Source organism: Drosophila elegans, unplaced genomic scaffold, assembly GCF_018152505.1.
Source record: "Drosophila elegans isolate 14027-0461.03 unplaced genomic scaffold, ASM1815250v1 contig_476, whole genome shotgun sequence".
Classification (NCBI taxonomy): Eukaryota; Metazoa; Arthropoda; class Insecta; order Diptera; family Drosophilidae; genus Drosophila; species Drosophila elegans.
In genome coordinates this window covers 12,613,610-12,641,578 of record NW_024545863.1, presented here as the reverse complement: position 1 = coordinate 12,641,578, position 27,969 = coordinate 12,613,610, and the positions used below count along the sequence as shown (strand labels likewise).

General features: G+C 38.9%; 1 protein-coding gene across 1 annotated transcript in view; it reads left to right on the top strand.

Moving 5' to 3' along the window:
* LOC108148286 overlaps positions 1-27,907 on the top strand; it is a 111,388-nt gene extending 83,481 nt beyond the window's left edge. The window contains exons 9-18 of the mRNA XM_017275251.2: positions 58-208; positions 2,032-2,162; positions 2,234-2,393; positions 7,825-8,073; positions 9,141-9,266; positions 10,187-12,382; positions 15,471-15,605; positions 22,993-23,151; positions 23,755-24,011; positions 24,871-27,907. Coding sequence (XP_017130740.2) covers positions 58-208; positions 2,032-2,162; positions 2,234-2,393; positions 7,825-8,073; positions 9,141-9,266; positions 10,187-12,382; positions 15,471-15,605; positions 22,993-23,151; positions 23,755-24,011; positions 24,871-25,557 — 4,251 coding nt within the window. The 3' untranslated portion in view covers positions 25,558-27,907. The remainder of the gene's footprint in view (positions 1-57; positions 209-2,031; positions 2,163-2,233; positions 2,394-7,824; positions 8,074-9,140; positions 9,267-10,186; positions 12,383-15,470; positions 15,606-22,992; positions 23,152-23,754; positions 24,012-24,870) is intronic.
* The last annotated feature ends 62 nt before the right edge of the window (positions 27,908-27,969 follow it).

Below are 27,969 nucleotides of genomic sequence, written 5' to 3'. Positions count from 1 at the left end.
CGGTGGCCAGCGGGCACTTTTCTAATCGATTTCACTTCTCCCCATCCATCCCCCTAGCTGTCAACGAGCCAGGCCAATGGCAGAGTCATATCCACATTGACATTTTACCCACAGCCCGAGGACGACGGCACGATGCTCAAGTGCGAGGGCTCCAACCCACGACTACAGAACTCGGCCATCGAGGACTCGCTCATGATGAATGTCATCTGTAAGTGGAACACTCAGAAAAAAGATTGCATTAGGTCGAAGGTTTCACAATCTCATGCGTTTAAAAAACTGTTTGTGGCACTAAACATTTTTTAAGATATTTGATAATTAATTGGAAACCAATTTTTCTTTTTTTATTTTTTATATACCATAAAACTGTTGGTAAAATTTCGAAAAAAAAATTATAGGTGGTTTATACCCGCGTTGTTAACTTTTAAATTTAAAAAATATCTTATTGCAACAAATTTAACTCCAAGGTCCTATGATCCATTAATAGCAACTCATTTTTGAAAGTAACACTTTTAATAATCCTAAATTAAATCGAATCAAAATTTATTTCTGATTGAAGGATGCATATTTTAAAGATTTTTCTTATATATAATACTAAAAATATTGAGGAATTTTTTAAACATTTTTTTTCATAACGAGCATACAAAATTAAACGTATATTTTTAGCATTTGACTGGTAGACAATTAAAATGAGACAGGGGAATATAACTTTGATTGCGAATTTATTCCCTATAATCGATTAGAATTTTCATAAATGCAGCCAGCGCACAAATCAAAGTCGCCTGTGCAAATAAGTCTAAATTATATGACATTATTTACATACTACACACCCTCCTTCCATTTTCACTGGCCCAATATGAAGCCATTCGCTTGTATGTCAATATTTATTTCGTTGACTTTTAGCGTGACCATAAAAAAGCTGGCGAAAAATTTGTGCTGTTTTGCTTCGTTTCGCATATTTACTCCAGCGCCAGCAAAATGTCATAAATTTTACTTTATATGATTATCAATTTAAAATCAACAGCAATCACGCGACCCTCTACTCCGTCGAAGGGTATCAAAAGTGGTTTAGGTTCGTCCCACACTAAAAGCGTTCCTTTCGGTTAGTTATTTTTGTGTTGTCACTTTGTTTTGCCATGGGTTTTTCCATCGGATAATCATAAATTTATTGAATTTTAAAGTCACGCATAGATCCCCAGCAATGTATGCGAAATTCAGCCATAAATATTGAATGGCAGTGCGCGTAAGCTTCGAACCGAAAGTTGGAGAAAGTTTTCCACTGCCCTTTTGACCCGGTCCTGTGTGGAAATATAAAATTAGAAATACACAAGAAAAAGCTGCTTGAAAGGATTAACGGAGATGGCTTAAGCTTTTGATGGACCCGCTCCTTTGATCGGAAAACGGAGTTAGGCCAGCGAACGACCGTGATTCATTTTGCCTTCAAAGAAACGTGTAGTAACTACCTGAAATCAACTTTTTTACAGTTTCCAGTCTGGTTAACCCCTTTTCCAGACACTTTCCTTAACCATAACAGTGAACAAAATTGTTGCGCTCCCTTTTCGCGAGGGTTTTAGCCACCTTTTTCGGCGAACAATCTTGATGTTGTAAAAATGGCAAGGAGTAGGGGCAAACACTAAATATTTTATATGATCCATCATTGATATTGGGGCGTTGCTCGCGGCAACGGAACGATTTTAATTTAAAAATTTTTGTCATACTCATTGGTTAGCCTCTTTTGACCCGGATTCCGGATCGAAGGGGCTCGGTGGTTTATAACCGCGCTGTTAACTTTTATGGTTTGCGCTACGACGTTGTAGATTGATGACAACAAAAACTCCAAACGACGTTGCGTACATTTCGCAGTTTTATTGTGCAATAATATTTTTCGATTTTTTATTTTATACGAGGCTCTCTGCAGTCGGGCAATTTGAATATAAAATTTACGCCAAGCACACAACCCAATTTCCATATTAGCGCAGGCAATTAAAACGTGAACGCAACTACTAACATGTGGGTTTTTCGGTGCTTTTCCAGATCCGCCTCAAGTCACCTTGTCGCTGGGCTCCACACTGCGTCCGGATGACATCAAGGAGGGCGACGACGTCTACTTCGAGTGCCACATCAAGTCCAATCCCAAGGAGCATCGCATCATGTGGTCGCATGACGTAAGTTTTTGGCCAAAATGAAAGTGTTTAATCAGCTTAAATTACCCTGGCGACTCTCCATTTTCCTCCAGGGCCAACCGGTCACCCAGAATGTGTCCTGGGGCATCATCATCTCCACTCGCTCCCTGGTTCTCCAGCGAGTGGGTCGCGTCCACTCCGGTTTCTATGCCTGTTCGGCGGCCAATGACCGCGGGGAAACCCAGTCAGCTCCGGTCAACTTGAGGATACGATGTAAGTGCCTTAGCTTTCTAAGTGTTTCCTAATATAATTCTAAATAAAACCTGGCAACAAGTCGTTGGTCGTAACATGGCACAGATGTATTGATGAAAAACATTTGCATAAGCATTTCATTATGGGCTAAAACAATATTACAGTATTTGAACGTATCTAAAAAGCCGTTCTTATATTCCTCCATATATATCTTTCCTGAACTTTAAAAAATATATATATAATATCAAGTAAGAAAGGCTTTTAAAATAAAATTAATTTATTGAATAAATCAAATAGGAAGGATTTATATTTTTTTGCATAAATGCACAGCTGTGTTACTAGTTTCATAACGCTATTGAATTCTATAGTACCGCCAGTTAATTACGTTTCATTTATCAACATATGCTCAAATATTGTCAAATAGAAATTTTTGTACATAAGCAACTGTACAAAAACTTTTATTCAATTTACTAGAATGTCAAACAAGAGTATATCTGGCGATCACTGGTAAATCGAAAACCCTTTACAAAACCCATTTTGTAATATTTAACAAAAAAAAAAAAAATAAAGAGGAAAACCGAAAATTTGCACAAAAATTATGCTGACAGTTGTCAGTGGAGCGGAGCATTAAAAATACATATGCATAAATTTATGCGCACACCGAGAGAAAAATGGAGGGATGTGCCGGGGCACTTACTCAGTTATTCAACATTGATAACTGGGCGTGGCCACGCCCCCATGCAAAATTGGCAACCACAATAACAACAGCAGCGGCTGTACACTTGACAAAATCGCACAACATCCCCACTCCCCTTCCGCCCATTGAGCACACAGGATGGACACAACAATGTCCAAAAACTAAAGTATGCTAAAATGACAGAAAATATTTTGTGCAAAAAGCCGTAATATGCACAATGCAACGGATCTATATTGTGCCGCTCTTCTGTCATCCGTTAACATGGCCACATGCATATAGGATATATATAAAATACGTGGGTGCATTGTGAGTTTGTGTTTTATCAAACAAACGTCGCAACTTCACAAATTTTTACTTGCCAAAAACATAAATATCAATGCCCGTTTGCATATATTTTAATTCAAATTTTTAGACCGAAAAACAGTTTGCTTTGTTAGTAATCATCGTTGATACCCTATATGGTTTCACGATATGAGTGCTATTCAAAAATTTAACAATTTAAACAAAACTAAATAATAGAAATGAAACATTTCTCGATTATACATCATAGTTGGATTAATTTTTTAACAATCAACAATTCAGAATATTGAAACTACAAAGGAAGGGCTCGTCTAACTGTTTTTGGCACTTTAGTAATTTTAATTAAATTCCTGTCATGTTACTTTAGTTAGAGCACTTCAGGGCATTTCAAGTTTTGCCCTATGCGTTGCATAAAATAAGCCAAGACAAAATCTGTAAAATACGATAAATATGTTTGCTAAAGCAGGTTAAATCATTAAAGCAAGCATTTCCGTTCATTAAATACCATTCCACATTCCACATGCTAGAATATTCTACACCTGTCACAGTTCTCATAGCCCTATTCCACTTAATTGACACTTTTGCGGAGTCCCCATCCATTTTAATGGACTCCAATTACCATCAGAGCCAAACAGTCGGCTTCTTGATAACCAGTCTCGGGCCTCAAGTGTAAATTGAAACCAAACTAGCGATAACTCAATTGATTTCTAATTGTCACAGCTCTGATTTGACGTGAACTTCCATTATTCCCAATGCTCCATTATGGTCGTTGGCAAACTTACTTGCCGCAGTGTGGGCTTTTTCACACTTTCAAGCCCAAAAGTGTGTGTAATTATGATTTGTGGACAACACAAAAATAAATGACCGATAAACGCCGCTCGGAGCCTTTGTGTGCACATATTGAAAATGTCTCAATTACCGTTATAGAGCATTTACTTCCGACTGTATTTCTAAATAATTAATGATGCTTAAATACCAAACAGCGTGTGTGGTGTGTTATGTGTTGTATGTTGTGTGTGTGGGGACTGTTTGTGTTTGTGTTTGCTTGTGCATAAATATGCATATGCTTTCATAAAGTAACCGCCCGGCATTTTAATCGGGGCCAAAAGTTTAGCCCCCGAACTTAACGTGTCAGCTCGGTTTGGGGGCAGGGTTTTTGGGTGGGTAATAAAAATGAATGATCTGCTTTTATTATCGAAACTCACAGTCATTACTAAACCATTTATAATTATGGGAAAGGTCGGGCCAACGGACACCGGACAGGTGGGTCAGGTGAGTGCACACATGCACATACGTTCAGCAGGTGCGCCGAGGGAAAATTCAATTTTTATTTTGCATATTTAATGCAACAAAAAAAAAACACTGTGCAGTCACACATGCAAACCGGACAGGTTAACGAATATTATTTAATTAATTGCCTGGTTAAGTGAATATTTTGATGCCATTTAAACCGGATTTTGCATGACTAGTTTATTAAACTAAAAAAATGTAATTTTCCCGATTTATACGCCTTGCTGCACAGATTCCAAAATTAATTGGTTGCGCTTTCAAACTTAAACATTATTAATGTTTCAAAATAAAATTTGGAAAATATACTTGCTTACCAATTAGCCTTTAAACTCTGTTTACAAATAAAAACGTTTGAAATCATAAAACATTATACAAAAAAAACTATTGATTGAAAAATGTTTTGGGAGAAGTTTATTGCTTTGTGAATTTTTTCTAGATCAAAACAAAACGTATTCTAGCATTTTTTCAAACTGAGTATTAATATACCCCAAAGCCAAACAAAACATACCATTTGATTATTCAAAATATGCATCGCATATGAATAGGAATGGCAGTTTATGGAATATTATTCAATTAATTTTCTATGAAAATGAATATTCCGAGTTCGTTTACATACAGAATTATGCAGCCAAAAAAACATGTAATTATCCCCGATTAGAGCGCTTCGCTGCACTGCTACCAAATTGAATTGGTTGGGCTTCCGACGAGCTCCAAACTCAAATAAGTAGCTACAATTGTTTGTTGAGTTCGGTGAAAGCAAAATTTACGCCGCATCAGCATGAAGGGGATATGAAATTGAAAATGAATGAGAAACAACAGACAACACAAGCGGAAAAGGAAAATCGAAATGAAAAGCGAAAATCGAAAAACGAAGACATCAGCAAACGTTTGCATTGCCGTGCCATTATCGTTACCGATGCCGAATGCCAATACCCAATGCCCGTTACCCTTTTTGATAATTACGATAATTGAAAGTAAATACGAGTACAATGCATAAGGATACACCGCCACCGACTGCTGTGCAAATACTACGTGGGCTATTTACACGAGCATCGCGCATACGCCACGTAAACATTTACATACATCTGGGTAGTATGGATGTGGATGTGGATGTGGATGGATTGATGGTTGATTGAATGCGGAATGGGAAGGCTGGAGTTGGGGTTGGGATAGAGATGGGCCCTATTTGACTGGGGTTTGGGCTGCTTTATTGCGGGCCAGCGATTGAGATAAATTGATTTATGGCAGCGAGCAGTTGGCTCATATCTTGGCAGAAATTAATCAGCAATGGTTAAAATTGACATTCTACGATTGCGAAATTGACGCCGTCATAAAAATATTATGAGAGCATGGAAACGGGATCGTAAAATCGAGCCATCAACTGCAGCTTCTTTATCCCTCTAGATGTTTAAAATAATCCGGAATTGCGTACTTATGCCGCAGATTCATGGCTCTTTCCAATTTGCATAGCGAGAAAGACGAATGGAGTTGTAGTTCATTATTTTCGCAAAATTCCAACTGGCATTGTCGTTGCTCTGCAAACAATGCCGTGGTTTTCTCCCCTTTTTGGCCATCTAATTGGGTTGCGACCATGCGGAGTTCTTGGCTGCGGTTTTCGCAGCAAATTGCACCTTGCGCTCCAGGGAATTGACTTTGCCCAGCCTTGCATTGTGAGAATGCCAGTGACATCTAGAATAAACGAAATGGTAAAAACCATGCGAAAAGAAAAGACGAATTTATGGAGTAGATCCTTGAGTGCAAGGATATAAACTATAGCTGTCTATTTGAATACTCTAAAAATAAAAGCTTTACTACCCATAAAAGCAGTGAGCTAATAAATTCATTGCACCATGTTGAATTCAGTTGAATAGTTTTAACATTTAAACATTTCTCACTACTATCGAAATGCACTGAATCATATACTTTAGATTTTAGCTGAACAAAATATAACTATAAAATAAGAATTTCGGAGAGGAAACTTAGAACTACTATGGTTATTATCGACTTTACATGTTTTCTCTATCAACCTATTTAGACATAGTTTATGCATCACTCTCACACAACATTTGTATACAAACTCATTACACGATTTTCTGCTTGCGTCGTGACACACACTAACTTTTCGAATAATTTTTAATAAAAACCAACAAAAAGTGTTGCGGCTTTGGTAATAAATGCCTTTAGGTGCTTAGAGTGTTGCGTGTGTTGTCTGCCGACGTTGTTTTGGTTGTTGTCTGCTGTTGCTGTTGCTTTGTTTCTGCGCGCGTTGTTGGGTTGTTTATGACAGAATTCCGTTGCCACAGGCAAACAAGGAACAGAATGCCACGCACAACGCACACTTGGCGCAGTTTTCAAAAGTAGCTGGCAAAAGTTTTTCCAGCGTGGGAATTTCGGGGGGTGAAGCTACATTTTTGGCAAGCCTCGTGTATGACATAAAATTTCAAGTTCAATCGTTTGTAACCAAAAACGCAAAATGAGTTTACTTTGAATAAATCATGAGTCAAGTGGATGGAGTCCTCCACCTTTAAGCTATGACGAAACTTTTTTGCGCGTTGGCAAGGTGAAAATAAAACAGGGTTTTTTTTGGAATTTTAAACTTAAGGCTTAAGTCTTAGGACTTTGGACTTTTTGTATAGCTCTTAATCCAAGATTATTTCCATGGAAAAATAAATTTTTAAAAAGTTGAATAAAATTATTTTACTTTAAATGTAAGCAAAATTATCAGTAATCAAAGAACTTTTTAAAGGTCAAATAAATTTTTTTAGTATAAGTATCTTTCCATAACAATAACAATTGTTAATTAAATATGTAAGGGATTTATTATTAACCAATACAATAACAGTACACAATGTCCTGAATTCATCGTGAAAAATGCAGCAATTTAATGCCTATGTATTTTAAGAAACAATTTTCAAACTTACCCCTCATACCTGAGGAAAAAGTGTACGCCAGCTGCTTTGTTTAAATTGAAAATCTGAGCTGTCAATTTGCCAGGCACACCCAATCCCATCCTATCGCATCCTTTCGGCCTGTCAGCACAATGTTTGCAATATAAATACTTGATATAGACGGAGGACAATCGGACAATTGCAGCTGCTCATTATTGTGCAATTCGTTCGTCCTCATTCTGTTCTAAATTCGATCTCTCAATCGTGTCGCCAACAGATGCGCCCGTCTGCAGCAGCACCACCATCACCGTGATTGGGGCCTCCTTGGAGGAGGCCGTGCCCATTCCCTGCCGCGTCAACTCGGACCCGCCCGAAATCGACTTCGAGTGGACCTTCTCCTCCAGCGGCGAACACTTCGAGGTGCCCTCGGGCCACTACGCCACCATCCAGGACCCCACCATGACCACCACCAGCGATGTGAGGCGCACCGTCGTCGAGTCCAACGAAACGCACTTCGAGAGCTATGGTAGGTCTATATGCTGGAAAACTTCATTTCAAAGGGATCAATTTAAAAGAAATATGCTTTAAATTAATGTTTTTACTTAAATGAATCTCATTATGGGAGTAGCAATCATAATGCAGATGCAAATAACAGTTGTTTTACATACTTATTAATTTTATTGAAAAAATGCTCATTAAGTTTATGTTATATTTTTGGTGCATTTTATACCGTGCATGTTTAATTTCTCGTACACTGATAAAAAAGCGGAAGAGTATAAATAAATATCTGACTACTGAATTGAAAATTGTATTTTAAATATTAAAATTAAATATGAAAATATATATTAAATACAATCATTAAATCACATGATTTAATATTTAAAATTAAATTAATGTGGGAAGAATTGTTAAAGTTCCATTTTTAAGTAGAATGTATAAAATGAATTTCGTTTTATGCTTCGGCGGAATCTTGCTCCTATATCTACTATCTGCAAGAAATTAAGATAACAAAAATTAACCGAAAACGTAAATTATATTAAAAGTATGAGGTCTCATTTTCATAACCAGCGCGTCTCACTGCACCAATTTTTTTTTATCAATTAAGTTTTTAAGCTTACATTTTGTACATGATAACATTAAAAGTCAAAAAATCTTTAAGCTTGGTGAATTTAAAAAGAAAAGCTTAGTTCAATTTATCTAGTTGTTTTTGCACTGTTTTATACAGACTTTAGTTCCAGTTTAGAGCCTATGGCGAAAATGCATTGGAGAGGCATTTGCATGTGCTTGCGCTTGAGCAGGCATTAGAAATTAACACTTTGCAGAGGCCCAAGTTCGGCCAAAGGTGGTGTACACCTGTGTAACTGAACAATAGGGTTCGGAGGCTGTGGGGTGCAGAGACTTTTATCAATATCATGCACATACTCGCACCGCATAGTCGCAAATTGGATTATCTGCTGCCGTCCCAGTTGGCTTGACTGAGCTGCTTGGGCAAGCAGAACTTATTTCATTTAACTTTGCCGAAAAGGGCAGTTTAATAAGCGCCGAAACTGGATTGCAATTTACACCTGTATTCCATATTCTATTCACCCGCAGTGGAAACCGTCAGCGAACTGATCTACACGCCCAAAGGAGAGCGAGACTACGGAACATTGGCCTGTTACGGCCGGAATGCCATCGGCAAACAGTCGGACCCGTGTGTTTTTCAAGTGGTGCCAGCAGGTGAGTCTTACAGTCTTTAAGTGATAGTTGTAAAACAGTCAGAGGAGTTACAGATCACCCAATCAATTTGTAAAATTTAATTTAAATACAAAAAAAATATTAAATCAATTCAATTAAACATTCGTTTAGGATTTTGAGCTTATTTTCACATTTTTTTGTTTATTATTTATATTATTCGGTACAGCTGAATGGTTCCTAATTATAAGAAAGTATAATATATAGATTCATAATATGTGACAACTTTTAAATAAAAAAAGCAAATTATTTGCTACTTCTTATTTCCTTAATTGAAAATTTATCATATTTAACATTACATTAGTAGTAGTTCTTAAAACAAGCTTTTGCTTATAGTCCTATGACACTACATTGCTCGGTCCCAATGGTATTTTATCGAAAGGTATTTTTATACCGAAATCTCTCTGGCATTTTTTTAAGTAATTGCTCATTGGATTTGTCATAAACTCGTCTTGCTCGCACTTACGTAAAATCGTATAGTCTGAGGAAATATCAATGCAATGAATGAGACGAACAATCTAGTGTAATAACCCCATTACCAGTTTATCGCCTGTCTATTTACAAAAAAAAATATTTTAAATAATACTTTTTTAGCGTATTAACTTACTCAATTGTTTTTGAGAAATAATTGATTATCGATTACATGTTTATTTTAACAAGCCAGGCTAGCAATCATATATGTGTCGTGAGAAACATAATTGAATTGATTTTGTCACCAACAATACCTTTATCAAGAGATATATTTTTGTATTTTTCAATGTATGAAATATTAATTGGACACCAAATTAATATCTGCCGTAGGGAGTAGCACATTTTTTCAATACAAGACTTATTTTCTGAAACATAATGCGTATGCTTTGAATGTTGTTTGTCATTGATTGGTTTCGCTTACTCGTTCATTGCAGCCAAGCCGGGGGCACTGCGAAACTGTACACTCCGGCCGTATGTGGTGACCTCCGCCTCGCTGAACTCATCGAATCAGACGACAATGCATGCCAATCAAATGCTGCCCACACAATACGGCAGACACGAGTCGAATTACCCGCACATGGAGTACGTACGTGAGCGCCATAACAGCAGTGGCAGCAACAACAATGCCAATACCAGTGCCAGTGCCACTGCCCGGAACAATGCGGCCAATAAAAATATGAGGGGCAGAACGAGTGCTGGCCAGGCCAAATCTAATAATAAGCAGCTCAGTCAGCTCAGTCAGCAGCAATTGCAGCGTCTCAAGAAGCGGACATCATTCACACCGTCGCAGACATTGGCAGCCATCGAGAGGCAGCGCCAGAAGAAGCAGCAACAACAACAGCAACAGCAGCAACATCAGCAACATCAGCAGGCACAGCAGCAACACCAAGCCACTGCTGGCAAGTCCAGTGTCGATAGCAAGCCTGATGGATCGCCGGTCAAGTCGCCAAAGCAGCGAATGCGGCGTGCCAGCCAAATCCCGCAGAGACAGCAGCAACATCAGCTGGATGCAGCCAGTAACAGTGGAAGTGGCAGCCAGTCCCGGCTTGCAGCATCAATAACAAGCCAGCGGAAGCCGGCAGAATCAAATTTATCAATGTCACATGTAGGCAAAGGCAGCAGCAGCAGCAGCAGCAGCAGCAACATCAACAGAAAGAGTAACAGTAACAATGGCAAACTGCCAGCAAAGTATTTTAATAAGCGACAGAAAAACATGCACAAACAGAAGAAACGGCAGCAGCAGCAGCAGCAGCACAAGAAAACAAACGAGCACAACAGCAATATAATCCATCATTATGCAACTTCGAGGAGAAGAAAACGGCTGGCACCAAATGACATCTTAGCAACTGTGGCGGCAGCAGCCACATCGGCATCATCATTATCATCGTCCTCGGCCACCTCAATGGCAGCCGGCTCAACGGCCACGGCGGCGGTGGAAATCGAGCAGGATGTTGCTGCTGCTGCTTCTGCTGCTGTTGCTTCTGCTGCTCCTGCTCCTGCTCCTGCCAGCAGCAACAACAGCAACAAGCGGGCTCGCAAATCCCTAACCATTCTTGACAAACAGCAAAAGCAGCAGCAGAAGCAGCAGCAGCAACAGTTGCTGCCGCCGAATGCCCCGCAAATCAGCAACCAGCCAGTAGCAGCAATTAGCGGCAACAATGTCAAGGAAGCAGCAGCAACATCAGCAGAAGTTGCAGCTGCAACAGGAGTCAAGGACAAGGCGTCGACCAAGAAGAACTCAACTAATGACAACGGAGACGACGGAGACGACGGAGTCGACGGAGACGACGACGACGACGACGATGATGATGATGATGAGGCAGAGATGGATGCTGAAACTGAGACTAATGGCGACGAGGAGGAGGAGCAGGAAGGAGGGACAGGTGCCCACGATGACGACGCAGACCTGGATGAAGACGTTGCCCAGCTGCCCCCCGATGCCGACTACTTGGCCGACGGACCCGGCGACCTGGCGGACTACGATACCGTGGAGGAGGTGGACGGCCAGCCGAAACAAGTGCCCATGCTGTCGTTGGAAGAACAACTGGATCTGGAGTCGCTGGAGGACAATGTCGAGGAGGAGGAGGCCGGCGATGACGATGACAATGGCAATAGCGAGGTCGATGATATGTACAATGTTAGCGATGATGACTTTGTGGCCAGCGTGGCCCTCTCCACATCCGACACCACATCTCAGGGCGTCGTCCAGAGGACAACGGAAGGCCCTCGCACCAAGGATAAGGATATGGATAAGGATAAGCATAAGGATAGATCGACACCGACCACTGCGTCCGCTGCTGAATGGCAGCTACCTCATTTCGACTACTCACGCATGGAGTACAGTTTCAGTAACGGAGTCGTCACTCAGAGCTTGCTGGGTGGATCGGGAACGGGGGCGGGGGGCGTTGCCGGGTCCGGACACGACGGCTTTGCGGGCGGCGGAACCATTAATTTCGACAACTACGACAACATCATCTACTCCACCATGGAGCTGGAGTGCATGCCCGGCTACGATGGAGGCCTGCAGCAGCAGTTCCTCCTGGAGGCCTACGATTCCAAGACCAAGAAACTGCGTCTCAACATGAGCAGCACCTACATGGATGTGCCGGTCTTTCGAATCGATCTATCAGGTGAGTCGTACTATTTATTTATTCAGTTGATTAACCAAGGGTCTGGGAGTTAAAACTAAAATTTAGGGAGTTTTCGAAACCAAGCCAATCTGAATTTGTATTTGGATTATTTTAAAAGCCTTCAAAAGCTTTGCCATAAAGTCTCTTATTGTCTTTGCTTCAAATCTAAGCCGACTCTTAGCCTGAAAGTGAGTAAACTTCTTACAAGTGGAATTCATATCTGGCTTAAGCCAAATCAATTTTGAGACTTAATTATTAAAACTCTCCCAAACTACAACAAAATCGGTAGATACCATGAAAATAGTAGCTTACCTATTTAATGTTTAGGTCCACAGAAACAAAGAAATTTAACCAATGAGTCACGGTTTCTCAAATTTTCCAAAGAAAGTTTGTCTATTAACAATCAGAATAGTACATTTTAAAACGACACAAATTAAACCTTTTTTAATATTTTTAATGTTATAATATATGCATAAACCAAAAGTATAAATGGTAGTTTTAATACTTCTAATTCTATTCAATGGTACAAAAAATGAATCAACAATATACATGAAATGTTTGTAAATAGTAAGGAATGTTATTTTTCCATTTGTTTTCTGTACGACAATGTATTTGAAAAATAAAATTGTAATACAACTTTTAAATATCATTTCGAATTTTGTTTGCAAATATTGAAATTGTTAAGGAAAGTTTATTTCATTCAAATTTAACTCTCTAAGCCAACGTCATGTCGAAGGGATAAATGTCTTTATTTTTCAATTTCTATCTTTTTTGTAGCAACTAAAGCGAAAAGTCTCAAAACACATAACTTGTTTAAATAGTCCGTTAAACGGGCAACTCAATTGCTCGGACTTTAATGGTTTCGGGGAAATCCAATATTTCCGCAGATTCTCACAGGCCCAGAGCAATGTTTTATTACACGATGCTTATGTATTATTATATTTAAATGAGGTTGGCTTAGAAATCACGAGGCCCAGGGTGTTGGCGTACAATATTTACAGTGCTGTGCGAAAGCCGCAAACTAAAGACTTGACTTTTATGCGGCCAGCAGCAACAAGGACCAAACAGCAACAACAACAAGAGCAACAACAATAACAGTGGCAGGAGCGGCAGCGCAAACAGTAAAAACAAAAACAAATCAAAGTAACAAACTGAGCAAAAAGTTGAGCTGGCAAAATTGCGCGTTGGCTTCAAGACAAGGAGAAAATACTGCGGCTTGAAAGAGCAATAGCTGCAGTGAGAAAAAATACTGCACAAATTCAATTAGAATTTTCATTCCCACTATTAAATGAAATATAAAATAAGTTAAACTTTCTAAACAAACATTTAGGATTTGCTTTTATATGAAGGCTTACATATTTAGGCGGATAACTTACGGGTTTTGTTAATATTTGTATAAAACTTGAAAAATGATTGCCTTTTAATTTATTTTAATGTATTTTTTAGAGAATTGCTTATTTTGGTTTTTGTTAACTAATAAAAACAGTCAAGTTTACTATATAAAACTATTACGATGAATGGGGACACTAAAAGTCGTTTCAAGATTGCCATTACCTAAAAAAATATATATGTGATCCTTAAAAGAATATTCTGGATATAATTTGTCGCTGTGTAGGTAGCCAGCCAACACTACGCAGATTAATTAGTTGAGGCTGCCAGGACCTCGACCACCCCAACACCCCACCATCGCCACTTTCTTGTTCCGCATCCATTGCTGGCACATGCTGTTGCCTGTTTTGTTGTAATGAATTTTAGCTAGTCAGCAAAACTTTTATGCCAATGGCGTTTTGAGGTGGGGAATTGGATGAAATAGAATGCTGCCAGCGGGGGCGTGGCTGGCCCCAGGGCAGAAAAGAAGAAGAAAACTGGAATCGAGCTGTTGAAAAAGCTAGATTTATCATGGGGTTTAACAGCGAACCGAAAATTATAATATTACATTTGATTTGGCGGGTATGGGGCGAGTTAATGAGCCACATTTCGGATTATTAAAGTTGGCAACTTGGCAACAGGAGATGGCCCGATCTGATCCCTGCTCCCTGTGCTGCAGTGGCATCTTTTCCAGCCAACTCCATGGCTCCAGAGCTCCACAGTTCCACCATATCGATGAGTCGGGGTTAAGGGGTTTCGGCGATATTTGCAAAGTCAAACGAAGCGTAAAGTCACGATTAGTTAGACAGGCGTGTTAACGACGCCGTTGGTGGATAAATCGGTGGCTGTTTGCGGGGCTTCCACCAAGTGTTTTTGTTCCTGCGGCTTGCCAATGTATGCGTATTAGTCCTGCCACGCCCCCACCTCTGACCCCACGCCCCTTCTTGCATGGCAGTAGTTGCCATTTTAATGAGCTGCTATCGGTGCAAGGAGCATGGAGCACAGACAAAACTTTTGATGCGCGCATTAAGAAAAACCAGAAAATCGGAAAAACGGAAAAAGAGAAAATCAGAAAAACGGAAAAACAGAAAATCAGAAAACACAGCGGCAGATCTAGGGGAAAAACACACGCAGTCGGGAACTTTTCATTTTATGCGACCGAAGTTTTGCACCGCGACGTGCTAATTAAATGCCTGTTTGCCTAATGAAGTTTGCACAGAGCACTACAAGTTTTAAATTAATGACCAAAGATGACCTGGCCATCTTTACATTAAAACATAAAAACAATTTAAAACTAAGCAAATGCCTTTTAAGCATTAAATATTTCAAAGGTACAGATTATTATCTTTTTATTGATATACTTTTTTCTTTTCTTGTAATATTATATAAATATATATTTAGGCAAAAACGTGTCACTTACTTAATTAAAATAAATTGCAAACAATAATATAACTTTGAGCATAATAAGAGTACATTTAATTAGGGTTTTTTTTATTATCAGGCTTCTACAGTAATTTAAAGTGATTGTAGACATGTGCTAAAATTCAAAAGAAAGCAGCATACATTTTAAAACCTTTACGATTTGTACATCATGATTTCTTGATAAGCGTGTGAAAGAATTTCTTTAAGAGTAATTTTTTTGACGTTTTCAAAGAAAATAATCTCTTTTCCCTGCAGTGAGTCAGCGGACTAATTAATTTCCCCCTTCCGTCTTGCACAGATCTAATGCCCATGGACTACTATCCCGATGCCCATCCGGCCCTGCACTTGGTCGTCTACAGCGTCAATCAGAAGGGCCGCTCCGAGCCGATTGTTCTCGAGAATGTGCCCATCAATGAGGCGGACAAACGCTCAGGTAGGTGTACAAAAAATGAGTAGAAAACTACTGCAAAGTTTTTCCAGGTGCTGAGGGGGTGACTTGGGTTGGGGTTGGGCAACTTTTTCTAGACCAGGACAGAGCATTCATTGCTTTTTAAGCACCATTTCACCTTTAAAAAGTCATTCAAGTATTTGCATATTCCGCTTAACCGTTTTAGTTTCGTTCTTTCATTCATTTTTTTTTTTTGTATGGTTGTTGTTGCTGTCGCTGTTAGTACAATTGCTCTTTTATTTAACGAGTTTTGTTTACGCTGGGGCGACACTGCAACTCCACTTTGGTCCCCGGCTCATCCCACATTCCTGGCTAGCCAAAGTAGTGACACAGAGATTTCTTATTCATGCTTTGTTATTCAACTTTGACGCTAATTTTCTTTAAAACTTTTCCCTCCGTGCAACCATCGAGGTAAAAACTGTGAAAGTGCTTGTTTTTTTCGAGAGTGTGACAAATTTGCGGGGATATTAACTGGAAGACTTTTATGAAAACCATACACATAGTGACTTTAACAATATTTGTTTGATAACTAACAGAACATTTTTGTCGTTTGCCAAATTAAAAAATAGGACTAATTCAATCTTATTAAAAGTTACTGAATATTCAAAATATTCAAAAACAAACAAAGGCCAAAATAAGCTAAGCCAAAAACGATTTAAACTTTTAAAAGTTTTTCATTAACAATGAGGTTTTAATAACAACAGAGTTCCAGGTAGTACTATGTATAATAATTTAAGTTATTAATTAAAAGGTGCACAAGTTAATTATTTTTTTTTTGACTGTAAAAACTATGGTAAAATTAACAATGATTCTAAAACTCAATAATTTAAATCTTAATATGGATTTAAAATGTTTAAACTACTTTCAAATCATTCCCTGAATGACCTTTTGGGACTGCACTAACAGTTGAGTTTCCAATACATAACTATTAAAAATCTTTTACATACAAGAGTTGAGTTGCAATACCCTTAGTTATTAAAAATACTTAGCAAACAATAAGGGGAATTGCACTGTAATTAGAACCGTTTCAGCAACATTTGCCGGTACAAATGCTCAACACATATTATTCCAAAAGGTTCACCTGTCTAAGGTTTAAGTAAATTTGGTAAACATCCCAAAGTACAAACAATTCTACCCTAATCAGTTAAATAGCTTGCCTTATTTCCAATAAATCTCTTAATAAGCATAAACACTTTTTCAAGACCAAAATTGATTTCGGTTTTGAGGAGACATTAACTATTGTGTATACCAATCGTTATGGCATCACCGACATTATGGCTAAAGTGCGTCTGTTGTCTTACATTCAATCAGTCGAATAATATAACGAACAATTATGCACCAGCATCCAAGTATTTATTGCATCAGCAATTCCAATGGCAACACTACCTGACCAGCATCATTATTATACGCACCGCAACGCACCGCAAGGAGAGTTATGTATTACTTATGTTCCAAACACTGTCCGCACTTGGTCAGCCAATAATGTTTATCTGCACAATTGCATATTTGAACGCTTGGGCTGCCAATCGCCATGGACAACAAATCCACTCAATCATCTCCCTAATGCGCTCCAGACACACGAGCTGGCCCATGGATGGCCCATAGATGGTCCAGATGGCTCCGGCAGATGGCCATTATCCGAGGTGTGGGCTAGATTGAGTGCTGGCCAACTTATCCGACGGATTATATAACAGCTCGATTGTATATTATGCTACTCCAGTGTGTGGGCGACTTTATTTTTGGAACATGCACTGCCGGTGTGCAATCCACCTACGCCAAGTGTCAATATTTGCACCTTGGCAAATCTAAAAGCTTTTCTGCCAACAGCCGAATAAAATCAACCAGAGTTGAGACGTGGCATGTGAGAGGGAAAAATGGGCGGCAGAAACATTTTACAATGGCAACACTTGACGCCACATTAATGTAAATATAATCAATTTCATGTTTTAGCCAAAAAAGCGATGGCAACGTAAAACCCCAACAGAGAAAAGAAATATCTTGTTATGCTAAACTGACACACAGAGATTCCCCAGGAGTTACATTATTTCACCAGCATACACCGACACGCACTGAGAAAAAAATATAGTTATAAAATTTCCTGATTCAAAATGCTTAAGCTTTGTATTTTTTATACTTCTAATAACTCTAAAGATTATATTCCATAATATCTACTAAATGAGTTTGATCTTGATAAGAAGATTTAGGAATATTTTTTGATTCAAGTGTAATATTTTATATAAACCACAAAATTAAGAAAAAATATTAAAAATACGATAAGAATAGAATAAAGCTACATGCTACATCCTTTTTGCTTCATAAATGTTTGGGTTTTGTTATTGTATAACTATTTTCTCAGTGCACACACATCCACAAGCAGTACACACACACACACCCACTCTGCGGTCGCAAGGTACCAAGGTATCAAAAGCAGCAGCGGAAACCGAACAGACACCGGAGCCATAGCCGTAGCTTCTGATGCTGCTCCACGTTGAGCTCGGGCCCAAAGCCCACAGCCCGGGCGCACAAAATATAAACGATTACTGTACGACAAGGAAAAATACATTAAACATGTCTTATCTGAATACGATATCCCAAAAGACAACGGTGCAGAAAGTGAAGTAAAATAAAATAAAATTATATGTTGCGGCGGATCGACGAGCGGGACGGTGGGGCGGTTGGTGGGACGGTTGGTATGGCGGTAGGTAAATGTGACCGCCATTGCAATAGATGACAGCCAGCTCCTTTTCTTCGCCACTTTTTGTACCGCTGTCTGCCGTGTTTCCTTGAAATGGAGCGCCAGGCGCAGACAGCGTTTTCTTTATTTATGCTTACTTTGTGTAAACGCATTCCCGCCTTAAAACCCACATGGGCACGTTGGCGTACACTGGTAGAAAAAACGCAGTATTTGCCTTCTTTTGGCTTTAGTATAAATTTTATTTTAAGTTTTTTTTTGTTTTCTAGTCACAATTCATGTTTCCAGTTTTCAAAGCACTGTAGAAACTTTTTGATTATCACAGACTAGAATTTAGGCATTATCTTTACTTTTTAATATCTTTAAACTTATTTTTTCAAAACCTGTAAGATTTTCTGAAATACAAAATATATAAACGCGTTTACCATGCACTTTACTATCAGTTTTTCTCAGTGCTCTTCGTATACCCAATACATTTAACCAATCCTCTTTTTCATCATCTCATCGAATCATTTATATCTCAAACGGGAGCATTAAATCGAATTAAGCTTATGAGAGGAGGCGGCCGGAAGGAGGCTAGCCAGGTCCTGCACTCATCCAAATGAAACCCATGCAAACAATTGGCTTATGAGCGGCACGCAGGACCTGCTCCTCCTGCTGCTGCTGCTCCTGCTGCTGCTGCATGTCCTCGAATTCCTGGTGGTTTTGATGGTGGGATACGTTTGCCGTGGACCGGAGCAAGGGAGACTCCCAGTGACTCGCTCGATGGCTCTTTGGTTGGTTGTCTGGCTTATCTGCTTAAGTCGGGCATGTGCATAGAGTAGGGCCCCAGTTGGTTGGCACGCCGTTCCAGGTGGTTTTATTGGTAAATATTTGCACAAGTGTGAAAATTTCATTACGCCAGTGTGCTTATATTTAAATTAAATTTCTTTTTCTTCTGGCATCTCGTCTTGTGTGCCATCTCGTCGGTCGTCTGTTGTCGGTTGTCGGTTGTCGGTCGTCGGTCTCCGTTTCAGTTTCTGTTTCAAGTGCCCTTTTCCTGGTTGCCAAATATACATTTTATTTGGCAAGCGATTGCTCGATTCGGTTTTTTATTCCTTTATGCCCTTTGTGTTGGGTTTGCTGATGCGATTGGGGATTTGTCGCCGTCAGAGTGGATGGCGGATATGTACACATATCTGCCGGAGTGGATAATTTGAAAATGTTCCCGCTCAGTCTTAGTGCCAACTCTTCACATTCGGCCATAAATGAGATAGTATATTACGCATCCGCCGTGTGGTTTCAAACTGAGTGCTGTATTTGTAATGAATTATTTCCACACTGGCATGACATTGAATAAAAAGCATAAATTTGGCAGTTAATTTAATTCACCTGCACGCCAATCTACCCATCGATTCATAAATCATTTAATTGCTTCACGAGCGTTACGAAATTAAATACCAATTTATTTATCTGCTCTGAAGAGCGTAAAGAATGAATAGAAGAGCCAGCATTTCAAAACTTATTTTTATTGCACAACGAAATGTTTGCCTGGGTAATTTAGAAATCGGGCCATGCAAATAGGTTTCATGATTGATACCGTCTCCTAAATCAGATTTCGTTTGCCAGATGCAATTGCCAGGCTTTTAGCGCGATCTAATTAAAATTAAAAATGTTATACGTCAGCTTGTTAGATGTTCTCCCTTCTCTCCATTCAATTCAAATTCAGCGAGTTAAAAAAAGTTTATAACTTTTTCATTACATGCAGAGCTGAAAATCTAGAATTTTAGCAAGCTATTTAAACAGGCACTGTTTACTTTAACAAATAATAATGTAACATATTAAATACATTTTACTAAATAGGAAAAACTGAATCGTTATGTTTATAACTATAATTTAATATAATATGCATTCAATTCAATGGATTTACAGACTTACAATTTATTCTTTTTAAAGTCTAAAACTTTAAATAAGAATACAATGATTAATGGTCACCAATTTCCGATTTTAAAGTCCTTAAAAAAAATTGCACTTTCATGTTCAATTGCCTTGGATTCCATCAAAAGGGAAGCATGCCTAAAATGATTTTTGCTTGGTAAAACTCAATGAATAAACTATAAAAATCGAAATACCCAAAAACTTTTAACTTTCACATTTCAAACGTGGTGTATGGCTGAACACACAGCTACAAACATATATTTATATATATATATATTTTTTTTAAGTCATGTAGCAGCAATTACAACCCACGTACAAATTGGACATAAGCGATGGCTAGTGGGTTTGTGGGCGGCAGTTGGAGTATGTATTTGGTGCGGATGTGTTCGCTTAGGCGCAGCCATGCATAAATGAGCAATTTCGCCAGCGGCGCAGTTTCGTCAACATTTGGCACAGCGGCAGCAGCCAAAGAATATTTATTGATTTGCAACTTTGGCGTTTGGCCGACAACAAGCGCAGGTTTATAAATTAGCAACAGTCTGCACCACCCATCCATTACCTTCCCATTACTGCCTGTTGGTCTGTTGGTAGCATGTCGTTTGGTTATTACAGTAACTACCGCATACAATTTCGCTGTATAAAGCTTTATTACAGTTACCGTATCGCTATCATTTAATGATAATATTCCAAACTTATAAAATTGCGGTTGTTTGGTCAACATTAGAATTTAACAATCCTTAAGATAACTTTAAATTAAAAATGCTTAAACATATATTATACAAAAAAACGAACAAAAATCAACCAGAAAATAGAAAATCTAAACAAAATTATATGCTTTAAAGTACAAACAAACAAAATCAAATAACAAATTTTCAAAAAAAGTTTTTTTTTTATAATAACGTATATCTTATGGTATATAAGACATTATTCGAATCAACTCAATTCATTTAGATTCATGCTGAAAATTTTTCTTTAATTATTACATGTTTTTAAAATATTTGAATCGAATTTGAGTTTATTATCATACTGTTTTTTTGGGTATAGAGCATATTTTTCTTATTTAATTTTCACTGTATTTCTGTTTCCTGCTTCCACCTGTTCTGATGTTTGCTTATTGAAATTCTGCGTTGCATATCCGCAGGCGCGCACGATTTGTTGAATGTCGAATATACATAGCATACAAAGGCGGCGTGGCGCGTCGCATCGCATCGCTTAGGTTGCGTATACGCAGTGTGTGCGGCCTTGTAATGCATATTCAATTACGATTACCCCGAATAGCCCGAAAATCCAGCTGGCAAACGGATTTTAATTGAAATGCTAAGCGCTGATGTTAAAGCCATCGCAAATACAACAAACTAAGCGAACGAGCGGCTGAGCGGCTGAAGGACCGCTGCCAGTGGCAGCCACTTGACATGCGACGTGCGTTTTATGGGCGCAGGTGCGGGAGGCGGTGGGCGGGGCAATATCGGCCGATATGGGACATAGTGGAGTGGGTCGGGCGATTGAATGGCTGCTGGCTCGGCTGAAAAAGAGCTGGGCGAGCAGCAGTCAAGTGGCCAGCGCCTCATCCAGTTTATTGGACCCTCGACGACCAATGGCTATTTATCGAAGTCAGTCGGACAAAGAACTGGCATATTGCTTTCATCATCAGAAACCGGGGAAATGAACGAGCATATGTGTTACTCACATATGTTTTATACTACAAATCGTATTTTAAGTGTTGTAATCTCTCTTATATCTCCTTTGTACTTAAATTAATGTATGGAAACACATTTTTATTTCCAAGTACGTGATAACACAGTCTTATTAAGTCAGCTGTAATTAAACAGTATATATTTTAACAACTAATGTTTCTTTTGAACTTGTCTTATTCAGGTTTTAAATTGAATAAGGAGTATTATAACTCTTATATATTATTACTCTTAAAGTAAAACGATACGTTCTGTTCATTAAAAACAAAGTAAATATCGCTTTCAACACCCAAAAATAAAGTGAAAGTTTAGTATTTGAATAAAAGTATTAGTTCAATACCAATTGATATAACCCTACCCACATCTTATTGAGAAATTTTTTATACCCAAAGTTAAAAATTGTTACTTAAGTTTCTATGACAATTTATTATTGGATATTTGTATTATTTTAAAATATTCAAAAGTATCCTTATTCGATTCAAATGAAATCCGTCTTTTTTGATGCAACATTTAAATCAAAAGTTCTTGATTGACTACGAATAAAAATATATATATTGCTCTTAAAAGCAAAGGATACAAGTAGTTACAAATATAAATCAATTTTAACACTGGTCACAAACACATCAATAAATCTACGCATTTAGCTATTTTGATACCATTCTGTGTATATAAAAAGCAACAAAGATAGTCATAAATTATGTTTTCTCTCTCTAACCAATATTTTAAATATGTGAGATGCAATATTTACGACAGGTAAAAAAAAGCTAAAATGAAATTCCTCAACAAAATATAGGAAATTTATTTGGATTTTACTTATTCGTTTGTATTGACGTACCACCAAATAAAATCATAAAATAAATTGCTCATTTATTTCATTGGAGTAGGCATTATAATAATACTTTTCATTTATTCATGTGGTTTATTTGTTTTTAACAAGAGGGTTTAATATTTTTGACTGGCTTAATCTTGATGATCCTAATTATTTAGCAACTCTGGTACATATTGTCTATATCCTTCGAAATTGAACGCAGCATGCTAACCTTTTTCCAAAATGTTTCCCTTATTTTTGCAGATGGTCGCATGAGCCTTTCGATTTTGCCCCTGGCTGCTCTTCTTGCCGGCACATTGTTCACCGTGGGCATAGCTGTTCTATCCGTGGTGGTCATCGCCGTTCGCAGACGTCGTGGCCAAGGAGCTCGCAACATGTGCGATGACAAGGACAAGCACCTGGGTGAGTACCTACAACTCATGCATTGCTATGTGGTGATGGAAAAGGTTTTTATACCCTTGCCGAGCATTAAAAGTCTGCAAAACTATGATCGCATAAATCAAATCATGTCTCATATCAGAAGATACTATATATACATCCCATTTTCCTTCTGCTCAAACTAACGTTCTTTTTGCTTTAGAATATTCCAAATGCGGTAGACTAGTTTTGAAGCTATAAATTTTTAAATCAAGAAAACGGTCTTAAATTTTTTACCATTTTAGTCATACAACATTTATATTTTATCAAAATCAGCTAAATCAAAGAAGAATCTATTAGGAAAATATATTTCAAAACTATTCTTGATCTTTCCTTTTTTTCTCCTTGGATATTGAAAAAACGCAGTTAGTTAAGTCATTATTTTCGAAGAAAATGTCAAATTTTAACCATTAAAACTTTAAAGTAACCAATTAGATTGGTTAAGTGATGCCCACTTAGCTTAGATCAAGTTGTTAAGATGACTAAAGATATTTTAAAAGCTAGTTAGAGTAACACCCTGCAAGGGTATGCAAAGCCTCGAAAGCTAGCCTTTTCGAACCGGTCGCTAATGTTTCATACTCCCGACAGGCATGGATGTGACGGTGACGGCGCCGTTGGAAACGGGAGCAGGCCACCAGCGGCTGGTGGTGGCCTATACCCTGAAACAGGGCATCGAGAAGCAGCCGGACATATTGAGCGCCCAGAAGAGCGCCTCGACTGGCGGTGACGCCTCGTCGCCGCTGGGAAATCGGCCGAGTGGTTTGTTCGCCGGCGGAGGTGGGGCATGTGGTGCATCCGCCGCTCCTATGACCGGCAACGCTGGCAGCCACAAAGCCACGGACTATGTAAGTGTCTGTGGCCAGGAGGAGGCGTTGCCCTCCGACTGTGCCCTTTATGTAGCCGGTAACACAGGAGTTTTTTGTATGTCGGCAGGACTTAACAAATATGAACTACTAAAAACAAGGCAAACCATTCGCTTTTTTAATCACCTTTTTAATGGAATTGCTTTTTAATTTAATTTTAAATTTGTGTTGTTGAGAGCACATTTATTTTACTATTTTTATTCGTCTGAAAAGAAATGGAGTATATAACTAAAATTATAATCTTATGATTATTTAATCGCTCAAAAAATATTGGTAATTATTGAGTACTACTTTTTTGTTAAATTTTTAAATATAAAAAATAAATGTTTTATTCGTCTAGATTCGTATAATTAATATTGTCAGCGAAGAAATATTGCTCAAAATAATCATTATTTTTGATAAACTAAAGAATACTAAAAAAACAATCGTTTAATCGCGATTCTTGTTAAACCAAATTAATAATTATGATTTAAGGTCCCTCAAAAACAGACTTAAATTCTTATAGAGTCCTTAAATAAAGTTTTTTATTAAGTCACCTCAACCGGTCTCCAAAAGAACGCACTAAAAAATGAGCTTAGCAAATAAAGTAGTTTTCCGAAATAAATTATAGATTTGTAATATATTTTGCTGCATACTTTACTTTTTACCCTTAATAATTTGCCATTATTCATTGAATACTAAATGTATAAAATATGGCCTAAATATTTATTTATTTAGTTTCTTAATTTCCAATTGTTCTCTAAATTTCTTAGGTGCTAAACAAATTGTTTCTAGTGTACCGGCTATATAAGAACGTTGAACCCTAAACAAAGCTTGGTAACCCATTGTTTTTTTTTTGCAGGATGCGAATCCGCCGCACCTGAACAGCCCGCCCTCGCAGTCCAGCACGCTGAAGCTGGAGAGTGACCCGGCGGCGGCGGCTGGTGGGGGTGGCACTAGTGCCCGGGGCGGCAATGGTCCACCGCTGCTGTACGACGCCATGCCCACGCTGAGTCGCTACGAGCAGCTGGGCCTGAGCATGGCCAGCTACGCCGCCGGAGCAGCGGGCACAGGCGGCACGGGGGGCAGCAGCAGCACGCTCAGCTCCGCCGGCAGCACGGTGAGCAGCGCCATGGCCGCCAATGGAGCTGCCGGCGGAGGTGGTTATGCCGCCCACCTGCACCACACGCTGCCCCACAATTTGGCCCCGCAGCGCGGCCACGATCCGCTCAATCTGGCCGACTACCTGACCACCAGCAGTCTCATAGACTACGGCCTCAACAAGCCGCCCGCCGCCCACATGACCCTGCCCAAGGGCATGGGCATGGGATTGGGCCTGGGGATGGGCGTGGGCGGGGGCGTGGGTGTAGGTGTGGGTGTGGGAATGGGTCCTGGAGCGAGTCTGGCCATGGGCATGGGAATGGGATCCGGAATGGCCGCCGGCACGAGCCTTTCGCCGTCGCAGCTCAACACCATCACGCACAAGTCGGCGGCAGGACGCAACCACATCATCACCGACACACTTCCCGGTCCGGAGAGCTGCGTCTAAACACTGAACCCCTCCCCCAGCTCATCGCTTCATCCTGGCATCCCAACATCCCAACATTCCCACATCCCGGCATCCAACCAAAAGACTGGCGCACAGCAGTAGCCCCAAAAAAAACACAGCCGAATCAAGTGACAGCGAACTACTAACTAGTCATGTGAAGCTGCGGTCAAATCAGTGGTGGAATTGGTTTATATAAAATGCTAATTTACAAGTTGACTTAATCTATTATGAAAAGACTTAAAGCTTGTTGAAATGTTCTTAATTTGTTGGTATTCTTAGGAGTGAAACTATTTTATTTTTACTTTGTTCAACACATTTAATTTTACACAAATAAAATTAGTTATAATCAAACCTTTTCAAACTAACAATTTAAAATTAATATGAAGATTTTAAGACCTAAGTGATGCAACATAGAATCTGATTTAAAACCTTAAAACCATAGAAACCATATTATTTTGAGATGTAAATGAAAAAAGAAATCTTAAATTTATACAAGAATTGAAAAGTACCTTAAACTTATCGGTCAATAATCATATCTATAATCATTATAATAATTCCAAAACTTAATTACTTATAATTTAATTTCAAAAATATTCTGATTTAGAGCTCGACATTTTTTAACTATAACCAAAACTAATGAAAGAATGTTTTTGAAACTTCTTTGAATCAATTTCCAAAAAAAAAAACGCAAACTACTACTAATTTGACCGCACCTGTATGTGAAAATCCTGTTCGGCGACGTCGCTTAGAAATAATTATTAGACCTAGATGAATAGCTAAAGTACGATTATGTATATGTAATGCGTGTGTCTGTGTCTCCGTTCGTTTGTAAATGTTTAAGCTAAGTGTATCCGTAGTTGTACTTGTATACTATATACTTTGACTGGTGTAAATCGGAGCCTGTTTCCAGCGCCTTGGATCGAGTTCAGTTGTTAATTTTAAGGGGTCCTCCCCACTAGGTGAAACTAATCTTCCAAGCCCGCGAACTCGCCAATATGCTGGGGGCAGAGCTTCGCCACAAAACTTGTTGTTAAATCTGTTCGCCCCGGCTGAAATGTGGAGAACATATCCCCAAAAAAACATATCCCTTCCTGCCCAGGCCGACAACCAAGCCGCAACTATTTGAACTGCCATCGCAGGTCGAGATCAAAGACAGGCCGAACCGACAAACGGGAAAAGTTATATTGGACACGTCTTGCGCCATTGCGTGCCCAGTGCTGGTCATTATTTAACTTTTAAACACGCGCCAAAAAAGAGCAGCAGATTTGAATTTAATGGTCACAGCAGCCGCTCCCCGCTGCCCGCTCCACGCTCCTTCAATATCCCCACTGCCATTAGCAGTGGCGGCAGCCAACAAGTGAGCAATAAAGAAAAGTATAGAAAAATATGCGACGGCCAGTCCGCTGTCCACAGTCCGCTGTCCCCATCCTCGATTATAAGCTCACGAGCGATTGAATGGGTATGGAGCACAATAAAAGTGGAGGAGCAGAAGAACTGGGCACGGATTTGTGCGCACGATAGCGCAAAACGATGACAATAAATGGAAAAGTTTTTAATAAGCTAATAAAATGATTTATGCGGGTCGACCCGGATGAAAGGCACGCAGCTAGCTCCAACCAATGGCGATTTGATGAGCCCGATTTTGGCCACTTCCAACACCCCATTGGCGGACATTAGCCAGTTGGAGCCGGACCTGAAGCACACAACGAATGTATTCTTAAATATTATAAACGGGCCTCATTCGGGCAGTTCAAATAGGGGCGAAACTCTTTCGATTATCGTACTGTTCAATGGCAACTGTTATCAAGGCATTAGCATATCGGAAATTCGTATTCAGAGCAACCAGAATATTGTTCTAGAAAAAACTATATCATAGACAAGGGCTAAGCGACTATAAGTGTTCAAACGTTTGTCATATCAGTTGAGCGGTTCTTTTCTATACATATATGTATGTCTTGGATTTCTAACGAATTCGGTAATGGAAAACCAAAAATAGTTAAGCGAAAATCATCGATAGCGTTTAGTGAAATCAATGTAATGTCATAATGTTTAAATATAAAAGTTATAACTTCATGCAAGTTTACCCATAGACAAAGGTACCCCGCTGTAGATATCCAAAAAACGAGTGCGAGTAGTCAACATTTAAAAAAGAACCCAAACCTGTAGCATGAAGCCCTTATGTCGAATCAGCTAAAACTATTTTATGAGCCTCAAAGAGGCCAACGTTGTACATAAAAATATAAATAAATATAAAGGCAAGTCCCAAAAACAACCGACATATACACATCATTGTAACTAACTACATATGTAAAAATGCTTAAAATATTTGTGATAAAGTAATAATGTTAATAATAAGAAATAAAAACGTAAACATATTAATGAAAATACAAAGAGTTTGAATTACAATAATTT